General features: G+C 33.4%; 1 protein-coding gene and 1 non-coding gene across 2 annotated transcripts; both read right to left on the reverse strand.

Annotated features, from left to right (window-relative positions):
- Window positions 1-1,498: 1,498 nt before the first annotated feature.
- On the reverse strand, window positions 1,499-10,769 carry LOC131852245 (cyclin-dependent kinase 6). Its single transcript, XM_059202896.1, has 7 exons — window positions 10,468-10,769; window positions 8,367-8,535; window positions 7,787-7,928; window positions 6,974-7,141; window positions 4,210-4,370; window positions 3,214-3,349; window positions 1,499-1,736 (listed from the first exon to the last, which is right to left on the reverse strand). Exons 1-7 carry the CDS (start codon window positions 10,580-10,582, stop codon window positions 1,650-1,652), a joined length of 978 nt encoding a protein of 325 aa, XP_059058879.1. The 5' UTR covers window positions 10,583-10,769; the 3' UTR covers window positions 1,499-1,649.
- A 1,016-nt stretch (window positions 10,770-11,785) lies between these two features.
- On the reverse strand, window positions 11,786-11,857 carry Trnap-cgg (transfer RNA proline (anticodon CGG)). Its single transcript has one exon. It is a non-coding gene; the product is annotated as a tRNA-Pro (tRNA).
- Between the last annotated feature and the right edge of the window lie 457 nt (window positions 11,858-12,314).

Below are 12,314 nucleotides of genomic sequence, written 5' to 3' on the forward strand. Positions count from 1 at the left end.
GTCCTCTCTTCTAGGTTGTCAGTAAGAGATTGCATTTAGCGATAAGACCGCCTTTTGTAATTATTTTACTATTTACTGTATTTTCTTATTATTTTATGTAGAAATAGAAATAGAAATAATCTTTATTCAAATAAACTCATTACAAGCACTTTTGAATAGTCATATTTTGATTCTACCACTCATTCGGAATGCAGATTCATCACAAGAAGAACGAGCAAGAAACTTGTGTGTTGCTCTTTTTAATAGATGTTTTTTTATATAAATAATTACACTATGTGTACACAATAAAGAGTTTTATTATTATTATTATACTTATAAATACTTAAATACATTTTTTATAAACACATACATAATGTGGAAATGGGATTGTTAGTAATGTGGACTGATGATCTTATTGCTAGCGATGTACCATGTCAGGTTAACCTCCACGCGGTTCCTCCTGGAAACCATCATGATAAATTCTTAGTGAATTTGTCACGATGTGCTAACTGACCTGACATGCTCATCTTATCCTCCACTGGTGCCCCGCCAGCGCAAACCGTTAGCGCAGGCGGGTGCACCATTACAATATCATACAAAAATATATTTACATAGCATACGTATTAATACAAACAATCACACTAACAAACAAAACAAATGAACCATGCAGGGAATCGAACCCGCGACCATCGGAAGTAAGACGGTACGAACCACTAGACCATCAAGGTAATCAATAGATTTAAACTTAACCTTTATCTTATACGAAATCGTATATAAAACTAGTTTATTTATAAAAGTATTAGAAACATATAATTTGTACAGTATTTTCCTTAACATCTAATTCTTAAAATAACTAAACTAACCTAATTCTTTGAATAGATTCCAAAAATAGATTCTTTCATATGCTAATAGTTATGTTAAAACTGTAATAGCAAATATGCTGTGAGCACTACAACGGTGGATACCACAGGCGCATTCCTCATTGGTCGACATCGATGACGTCATAGCAAAGTCGACCAATAAGAAGCACCGCTCATCACACAACACATATGAGCACCAATAGAGAGGGTGTATACTCCACTCCACCCCTTTGTAATTTAAAAATGTTTAATTTATTCCAATAACGCTTCATAGAATAGAGAGATAAAGTTTCATACAAACTTTCATCCTCTATTTTATCCCCTTGGGGGTAGAATTAATCAAAATCCTTCTTAGCGGATGCCTACGTCATAACAGTGCCGTCCAGTGGTTTGGTCTGTGCGTTGATAGATCACTATGTCAGTCACCTTTGAGTTATATATATTTAGATTTTATTTACTATAAATAAATATTAACCGGATTGTGGTAGATTCTGCACATGCGTCGGCCTGATGCTGACAGGAACTGAGGAGCTGTCGAACAGATTCAGGTAGGTCCTCTTCCCATCGATGGATACGAAGCCCTGTTCCCCAGATGGTGACACGATGATGTCGTCATGATATTATTTAGATACATGTATACCAGTGCGAACCCGTAGTTGAAGATATAAATGAGTAGATCTCAATAGCTCACCACTTATCTACCATCCACCTACTATCATCCTCCACTGGTGCCCCGCCAGCGTATACCGTTAGCGCAGGCTGGTGCACCATTCTATTATCATCCATAAAAGTGTTACAATAAAGTCTAAATTAAACGATCAGCTCTTCGGTGAAGTAAGGGTGCTCCAAGCAGTCCAAAGCCGTCAGCCGTTTAGCAGGATCGAAGATCAGCATACCCTGGGAAATATTAGTAATAATTAATTGTTATAAAATTTATTTATTATAATTAACATATAATTTACCAGTAGCATCTATATCGTTAGATACTACCTTCTTCGTAAAAATTAAAATGTTGCAATTGCGTGGGTAGATTTACATATTGTACAAAATATGAATGAATTATTTTACTGATAAAGGATATAACAGACATAAACAATATAATAAGAGAGTTTTAATTTTATCTCTTTATATCGTAATGTACGCTTAATTAACTTAATGTGCTATCGTTGTCGTCGATCTCATATTGATTATTTCTGCCCTCACTGAGTTATAGACCGTTTTGTCTCATTCATTAGTTTTAAATTACATTATTGTCATCTGCCGCCGGTGTCTGAGAGGTTGAAGAGTAATCATCTATCATTGTATGGACATGTAATGCGTAGGAACGAGGATAATATTTTAAGAAAGGTGTTACATATGAATGTTGATGGTTATAAGGGCAGAGGAAGGAAAAAGAGATGGATGGACTGTGTGAAAGATGATATGGTAAGAAAGGAAGTAAATAACGAGATGACTGCGAACAGGGATGAATGGAAGAGAAAAACATATTACGACGACCACAAATAAATGGGATAAGGAAGAAGCAGGTGATGATGATGATTAGTTTGAAATTATATAATAGTATAGGTAACAATTGTTTGCTTTTGTTTGAGACAAATCTATATAATATTTTTCAAACATTATACTTTTGGTTTATTAATATTTTTTTTATTATGTGGGTAAAACTCGGGTATAAGTCCTACTACGTCTTCTGTCATTCCTCCCTATCCACGGCAGTTCGCATCCAGCCTATTCTTGCCATGTTTTTTATGTCATACGCCCATCTTTTTTTCTGCCGTCCTACTTTTCTATTGCCTGGCCCCGGCCACAGGCACCGACCACCAGCATATGCTATTGCAAAAGCAAATAGTCTAATCAGTGTTCGTAACCCTGAAAAATAAATAAATATGGACGAATTTGGTCTAGCGGTCTAGCACTCCGCTTTACGTCCGATGGTCGCGGGTTCGATTCCTCGCACGGCACCAAACATTTGTATTCATAACTATGATTGTTTGTATCAGTCTGATTGTTTTCTATGTATAATATATATGTATTTACGAAAAAAAATATCTATGTATTTGTATCAGTTATCTAGTACCCATAACACAAGCTTTAGCTAGCTTAACTTGGGTCTAGATGGCGCTGTGTGAGTTGTCCTGAGATTATTATCTTATATATAAAATTCTCGTGTCACAGTTTTCGTTCCCATACTCCTCCGAAACGGCTTGACCGATTCTCATGAAATTTTGTGAGCGTATTGAGTAGGTCTGAGAATCGGCCAACATCTATTTTTCATCCCCCAAAATGTTAGGGGTAGTCCACCACTAATTTTTTTTTTTATTTTAAGGCAAAACGTTTGCCGTGACAGCTAGTTATTAAATTAATATGTGGTTACCTGTATGAGGTCTAGTGCGAGTGGTGGTGTCCCCGGCAGCTGGTTTGCGAGGTTGCGTGGCGGGTAATCCGGGAAGCTGTCCCTCATCACGGCCGCAGTGGACGGCCACTCCTCGCGGGACGGTCGGCCCAACAGTCTGAATACAACAAAATATAATATATCCGTCTTTACCATAAGGGCACACGAGGCCCGTGCCCAGGGCCCCCATTCTTAAGGGGCCCCTGAAGGACTGTAATTTTTTCTCATACATTTATTCTCAAAAGATTTTTATCTAGCACACTAGACTTTTCACAAATCAGTAATGTTATCTATATGTTATCGATATATATATGTAGAAGGTATTTACAAAGCATATATTACGCCATTATACCGATTACTTCGCTTTTTCCTAGGTTCTTACACGTAGTAAATAAAATCAGTAATAAAATACATGAAATGTATATATTATGGGAAATTTGAACTCTGCTGCCAACTCTTATCGTACATTTATTTTATTTTGTTTATTTATATACACACTATCCTTACAGGCATATGCTGAATACAACAGTGCATCCAATATGTCATACAATCAATATGAAATCCAATATGATATATGTTAGGGAAAGTACTATGTATATATATAGGGAAAAACATGTGGAAGCGTCTGTCACGTACCTGTATGGTTCTGCGGATATCTTGGGCTTCAGGGTCTCGAAGATATCTTCGCTAGCCTTCCAGTTTCACAGTAGGTTTAACACAGTTCTAATTTATTTTAATTCACAACACAATGCGCGCGCGCGTCAAGGCCGCTGTACGGTCAGTTCAGTACTAGGTAAGAGAGGGGAAGTGAAAGCGCGGGAACAGAAAACTAACGGACTCTAATATAATAATCTGTGCTTACGATGATACAGGGTAGATTTTGAACAATATACATCTCAATATATAGTCGCAATATTATTTTATTTAAGAACCTTAGACACAGCAACGCGTGGCCGGGTCTGATAGTATACCACATACCTGAAGATGCAGTGGAGCTGGTCTGAATCAGATGCGCCTGGGAGTAGAGGAGCTCTGGTCCGAAGTTGAGCTAGAACTAGCCCAGCTGACCACACATCCACCGCTGTATTGTACGCCGCACCTAACAGCACTTCTGGCGGACGGTACCATAGAGTCACCACCTGCATCACGATTTTTTTTTAGTTACTGACAAACAAGCTAACGATACTAATATTCCATAAGAAATATGAAATAAAATAGACTAATCTACTGACGACCTCGGTGGTCTAGCGGTCAAGCACACCGCTTTAAGACCGATGGTCGCAGGTTCGATTCCTCGCACGGCACAAACATTTGTATTCATGAGTATAATTGTTTTTATCGGTCTGGGTGTTTTCTATATATATATATAATATATAATATGTATGTATTTACAAAAAAATATATATCTATTTGTATCAGTTATCTAGTACCCATAACACAAGCTTTAGCTAGCTTAACTTGGGTCTAGATGGCGCTGTGTGAATTGTCCTGAGATTATTATTATTATTACTGATTCTGCTAGATTATTCTATTTTAGTTATTTTCGTAGTTTACTCTCTTATGGAATATTACTATGGGGAAAAGCGGCAGATATTAAAAATATATTCATATTACAAAAACGTGCCATTCGAGCGATCTACTGTATGAAGAGTCGTGACTCATTAAGAGAGAAATTCAATGAGGCAAATATTCTCACCGTTGCTTCTCAATTTATATATTCAAATATCCTATATGTTCATAAAAATCTTGACTTATTTCCAAAAAACAGCAATATTCATAATATTAATACTAGATTTAAAGACAAACTTGCTGTCCCCAAGTATCGTTTAGAAAAAGTCAATAGGTCTTTTATAGGAATAGGTATAAAAATTTACAATAAGATACCAAAGGATATGTTGAAATAAATAAATTCAAAACATCTGTTAAATCATATTTACTGAGCAAAGCCTATTACTCACTAAACAATTACTTGAATAACGAGCGTGCATGGCAATAGTTGTTCATGCACTGAATTTTCATTTAATGTTAGACATAGACACCTATATAAATATACATTGTAAATAAACTGGCTTTAAAAAAAAAGTAATTCAATTTATTTTTATTTTTTTTTTATTTTATTTTATTTATTTATTTACTTAATACAGAAAACATGTGTACTAATTTACTAAAGAAACGATGATATTCACAGAAGTATAAAACTGTGTTGCAAATATCGACGCCCTCCACCTAGTATATATAATTCCAAAAACTAAAATAAAAAATAAAAATACATGCAATGTCGTTACCCATCACGTATTGTCTAAAAAATTTACAAAATATTTAAATTTACCAAAAACAAAGAAAATTTAACTTATAAACAAAAAGAAAGAATGCACAAAACAAAAAGAACCTATGCCTGTATTTGATATGTATATATGTAAAACATTATGCGTATGTGTGTGTGTGTGTGTGTGTGTGTGTGTGTGTGTGTGTGTGTGTGTGTGTGTGTGTGTGTGTGTGTGTGTGTGTGTGTGTGTGTGTGTGAGAGAGAGAGAGAGGGAGGTCTACGATTACTATACATTATTTTTTAATTGAGTTTCTTGCCAGTTCTTCTCAATTGGATCTATATACCGAACTGGACGGTAGGGAAAAATTAAAATGAGAATGTAAAAATTTGACGTTCATAAGCGGCTAAAATGTCCTACATGAATAAATGATTTTTTAATTTGAATTTTGAGTTTTAATAATGATCTTCATAGTTCCGACTACTATGTTAGTGATAAACTCTAAAAGTAGTTTTTTTTTCGGACTACTCTAATGCTTTACAGTAATATAGCTTATGAATCAGAATAACATATAGAAAGAAAGAAAGAAAAGTATTTTATTCAGTGCAATGTAAAAAATACAATATAAACAACAAACGAAAAAAAAGAGCAAATAAAATGTACATATAATTAAACTTAATAGGCTTATATATAGGCTATATTCTTTATTGAAATTTAACGCGAGTGAAACCGCGGGTACACGTAGTATATTATATCAAATATACATAACTCAAAGATGACTGACTGACTGACATAGTGATCTATCAACGCACAGCCCAAAACACTGGACGGATCGGGTTGAAATTGGCATGCAGGTAGATGTTATGACGTAGGCATCCACTAAGAAAGGGTTTTGATTAATTCTACACCCAAGGGGATGAAATAGGGGATGAAAGTTTGTATGAAACTTTGTCAATTTTAAACCGATCGGGCTGAGATTTTGCATGTATAAAGCTACTATGACGTAGGCATCCCCTAAGAATGGATTTTGATAGATTGCACCCCTAAGGGGATAAATTAACGCGAGCGAAGCCGCGGGCAAAAGCTAGCTATATATATAAACCTTCCTCTAGAATCAATCTATATATTAAACCGGTTCAGAATCCGTTGCGTAGTTTTAAAGATTTAAGCATACATGGGGAGTGGGGACGGACAGACAGCGAGAGCGACTTTATTTTAGACTATCTAATAATTATATTGCACTTTTTTGATTAATTCTACACCCAAGGGATTTTCAAACAAACTTTCATCCCTATTTTATAAATAGGGGATGAAAGTTTGTTAGAAAATATGAAATATAAATGTGAAAAAGTGAGAAGGACAGTAAAAAGGAAGTTACAATTTTTTTTTTAATTTCCGTAATTGCGAAATTTTACTTATATATATATATATATACTTATTATATAATGTCATTTAATTCACACAAAAATTATACTCACAACACTCGTGAGTTTCATCTCACAATCGTACGTCTTGGCTAGTCCGAAATCAGCCAGCTTCACGCGGCCTGCAGATGTGACGAGCAAGTTGTGCGGCTTCAGGTCTCTGTGTACGATGCGATGCGAGTGCAGGAAGTCGATGCCTGACAGGATATCTCTGGACATGCTCTGGAAGGTAACAGTAGTAAAAATTTTATATACATCTATACATATAAATAAAATTGGAGTATCTGTTTGTAATATTGAAGTAACCGTTTTTTACTACATGCATATGAATATAAATACGGTATATACAGCAAAATATTTTTTTTTTATAATTTTTTTCTGTCTGTTTGTTCCGGATAATATCTGAAGTGACTGAACCGATTTTATCGGGACTTTTATTGGCAGGTAGCCGATGTAATAAGGAGTAACTTAGGCTACTTTTATTTTACAAAAATAAAGTTAAATTCCACGCGGATGAAGTCGGGGGTACAGCTAGTAAATCTAAATATATATAACTCAAAGGTGACTGACATGGTGATCTATCAACGCACAGCCCAAACCACTGGACAGATCGGGCTGAAATTTGGCATGCAGGTAGATGTTATGACGTAGGCATCCGCTAAGAAAGGATTGTGATTAATTCTACCCCCAAGGGGATAAAATAAAGGATGAAAGTTTGTATGAAACTTTGTCAATTTTAAACCGATCGAGCTGAGACTTTGCATGCATAAAACTACTATGACGTAGGCATCTCCTAAGAGAGAATTTTGATAAATTCCACGCCTAAGGAGATAAATTAACGCAAGCGAAGCCGCAGGCAAAATTAACCTGTATCCTATGCTCGGATAATGGACTTGGTGCTCGCTTGAGGAATGACTCGAGATCTTGCTCGACGTGTTCAAAGACCAGGAACAGAACCAACTGCTGGTCCCGATCAACTGATGGTCCACCGTGGCAGACGTCCAGCAACCTGAGGATATGAAGTGATACTTATAATAAGTGTACATTTTTTTAAAATAATGCATTGAAATAACCTGTATTTTTACATATAAATAAAATTGGAGTGTCTGTTTGTAATATTGAAATAACCATTTTTTACTACATACATATGAATATAAATACGGTACATACATCAAAATAACATTTTTGCAAATTAGGCAAAATGTTTTATTCATATTTTTTTATTATGTGTCATTAAAAAATATATACAACCTAAAATTTTCACCCTTCTATCATCAACCCTTATTTTTTTATAGCATTATTAACTTATATGGCAGAACAATGTTTGCCGGGATAGCTAGGAATATATAAATAATAATATAATTAGCCTGAAATAAATAAATACATAAAAAAAATGTAAAATACATAAAAAAAATGTAAAATACATAAAAAACAAGTAGCTACTCACCTCACAATATTGGGATGTCTATAAGCCTCCAACTGCCGTAGTAGGGCTATCTCACGCAGCGTGGACAGTGGTATCCCGTCCTCAGTGATTGGGACCTTCACCTTCTTCATCGCCACCACCTGCCCTCCATTGTGGAGGTCCCTTGCCTTATATACTGTGCCATATGCACCTGAATTATAGAACACAAAACAATTAGAAAAAGTTACTTTTGAACTTTCATGTTTATTATACATTACATTAATAACCAGGTCTTAAGACAATTAGTTTTATGGCAAACTAGATCTTTGTCCGCATGAAATTTAATAAAAAAAAGTTAATTTGTTTTATTTTCTTTTTTCTAAAATATAAGTAGCCTAAGTTAGATAGATAGATATATTCTTTATTCACAATTACAGACACATAACATACATGATATTGAGTGAATTACATGAGTTACTCTTTACATCAGTTACCTGCCAATAAAAGTCCCGTCAAAATCGGTCTAGGATTTCAGAGATTACCAGGAACAAACAGACAGACAGACAAAAGTTATATATATTTTGGTGTATGTTCTATGTATAATAGGTTCAGCCATTTCAGAGATTAGCCGGAACAGACAGACAGAGAAAAATTATAAAAAATTATATTTTGTTGTATGTACCGTATTTATATTCATATGTATGTAGTAAAAAATGGTTATTTCAATATTACAAACAGACACTCCAATTTTATTTATATGTATAGATTAAGGTCTCTCTGATTAACCTCTCTGAATGTTTCGACAAGGTCGCACTAGTCACGGTCACAAGCTGACTGGAGTAACAGCAATGTCAAATACCTTTATTTGCCATAAAATTATTCAGGTTAAGACCCAGTTAATAATTAGAAAATTTAAAAAAAGCTGTTGCTAATAGCACCAGCAGCATGCGATATGTGACATGTGTAACTTTGTATAATGAAGAAACATCTCCTTGGTAAAAAAGACTTCTATTCTAACTGTCGTCTCTATCATTTGAAGCTCCCAGGTTCTCAACAAAGTAGGTCATAGACCTAAACCCTAAAGGACATCCCTTGCACACACCCCCTTAAAGAAATAATCATTATTCAGAAACATAATAGAAAGTCTTTACTTTACTATCCAAGTAATGTATTTATTCTACCATTCATTTAATGTGCAGAGTTAGCACAAAAATAATAACTATAATAATAATATAGTTATGTACTTGACTTAGGTCCATAAATAGCAAAACTACTAGTAAAATAGAATAAAATAGAATAGGGTGTAGGTCCATAAATAGCAAAAATAACAGTAAAATAGAATAGAAAATCCTTTATTTTAATAAATATAATTTAAGCACTTTTGAATAGTCATAACATTTTTTTTAATCTACCACTCATTAGGAAGACTGTGTCATCACAAGAAGATTGAGAAGAGTCAATCATTGTAAGTTTAAATTTTTCAACTCGAAACATGTGAATTGAAGAAATCTGAGAAGAAAAAAGCTACAATACTGCATACCTGTGGCATAACTAGAAAATCCCTGACTTCCTCAATAATATTATCTTCAAATAGCACTACCTCTCCCACACTCAGCAAAGTCCAGTATGGGTGAGAATTACTTTCTTTTAAACCAGATAAAAGAAAAGAAAAGAAAAATAATAATATAACTCTTTATTGTACAAAGAAAATATTTACAAAAAGGAAACTTTACATGAATATGTTAAAACAGATGTTTTGTTGCCTTTATCCCTCAACGCAATCTCACTGAAGAATGTACTAGAAACTTGCCTATTGTTCTTTTAAACAATTGTTAATTAACCTAATAATTTTGAGTTTTGTAGGAATACACAAATTTCCAAGAAAAAAATTATAAATATATAGTTACTTGCGTAACAAAATAAACTACGCTCTCGCGGTTAACGCATCTAAGTTCAATAATATTTAGGAATTTAAACCGAATTACTATTATTATTTTAATAAAATTAAAATTAATTAAAAGAAAACCATAGACAAAGTTTCGTCTGTACAAAGGTAGTGCTTTTGCCAAACTTTTATCAACAAAGAAAAGTTAAGTAAAAGAGGTTATTCAGCCGGCACATGTTGTTTAGATAAATAAATTACCTGTTCCTATTATATTCAACTCTTCATACTTCTTAGGAGACTGGAATAGAGCACTAACGTCGCTTAATGTAGAAACAGCGGAAGTACTTTGCGAAGAATCACTTGATAGCGACATTACGTTTATTAAATAGGTAACACAAGAAACACTTATTCTATCAACAATTATTTTTAAATGTAACTATAACACTTAAGTTTTATTTCATATAAAATATACTATAACATTGATTAAACGTGTAAATAACTAGAAATACTCATATAAAAATATCAAACTTTGTTTGGGACGACTTGTTACTGTTGTTATATTTTTTATTTACAGTTGGAGGGTTACCAACTCTAAAAAATATTTACACCTGTCGCTAAATTAATCTTTGAACTTTCGAATGATAAACTTATTATTAATTTCACTAATATTTTTGAGATTTTGTTATTGATTGCTTTGTATTAGTTATTCACTGTTGATAAAAAAAACAATGGGTTTCTTACGTAAAGTATTTTATTACTATGTCATCTATCCATTTGCTGTAGTTTACGCAGATATAAATTTCATTATGACAAAGAAATACTTGTTGTTTTCTTTCTAATATCAAATAGTTAACTGAAGAATGATTCAACGATAGATATAAAAAATACAATAAGAAACTAACCTGCATAAATAATATTTAAAGAAGTAACTCAAATCGAAATACATTTTATAAACACCAGATAAGAGCGTGAGGTTATTAGGGTATGTATGGAATGAGTTAATAAAAAATAAATACACAAAACTATGCAGAGCATTGCGTGTGTCTTAACTAACTACAAGGAATATATTACTTATGACTTATCGTATTGATACAGTTGACATATTTATAAAGTAGCGAGTTGGCTTGCTCCCACAGTGGTGGCATTGTTTGCAGTCATTGCCATAATTTATTGATTATCAATGTTATTATAATGATATATAGTCTCAATATTATATATTTCGATTAGTAAAAGTACAAAATATTTAACCTCATACAGGTTAAATATTTTTTAGTAGTTGGCAACTCCATCTCATATGATTTTTATTTCCAAAATTTCGAGTTAGTCTATTGTTGAGATTTTAAAACTATAACATCAAATCAAATATCAACAACAAAATTAGCAATGTAAGGTTTATATTGAATTATTCATGAGAGCGCCATCTCTTAAAGAAACTATGAACTAAGGATGCACTGGGTAAAGAAAAACTTTAATAAAAGTGGCATTAAATTGTTAAATAATTGCTAGTTTTAATAGTATCACTGTTAAAATAAATAATTATCACCACCTATGGTATTCAAAAATTGAGATAACTTATGGGCTCGTCCGGGATTTGAACCCGGGACCTCTCGCACCCGAAGCGAGAATCATACCCCTAGACCAACGAGCCACGTCGTTAATGCTCGAATTTATCAAATGGATTGTGTTTGTGATGACGTCATAGAATACTAATAAATTCATTTGGGTTTACTTTTAAGTGTTGGTTATTATTACCTGAGAATGAGCTGTTATCGATCTTTTTCACTAATAATATGTTTTATTACAACTTGAAATGTTGACAATTTTTTTTTATTATAAGAATATATAATTACAATAAAAAAACCATAGAGAGAAAACTTTCAGAAAGTACTGGTTGATTATATTAACAGAAAAAAGGTGTTATTATATAGTGTATCATTAGACTATTTTGGATTATACTGAGTTCGCATCAAAATAAGAAAATACCAAAATCACCTCTAGGCGTTTAGAAAGTTGACGATGACGCGCGAAAGGAGAAAAAATTACCGCTACATGACACCCTATATCCGTCCCGTTCTGTATCACCAAAGTCGTATAATCTATCTCTA

The sequence above is a fragment of the Achroia grisella genome, unplaced genomic scaffold, assembly GCF_030625045.1.
Source record: "Achroia grisella isolate CSIRO2021 unplaced genomic scaffold, CSIRO_AGI_Agris_v1 utg841, whole genome shotgun sequence".
NCBI lineage: Eukaryota > Metazoa > Arthropoda > Insecta > Lepidoptera > Pyralidae > Achroia > Achroia grisella.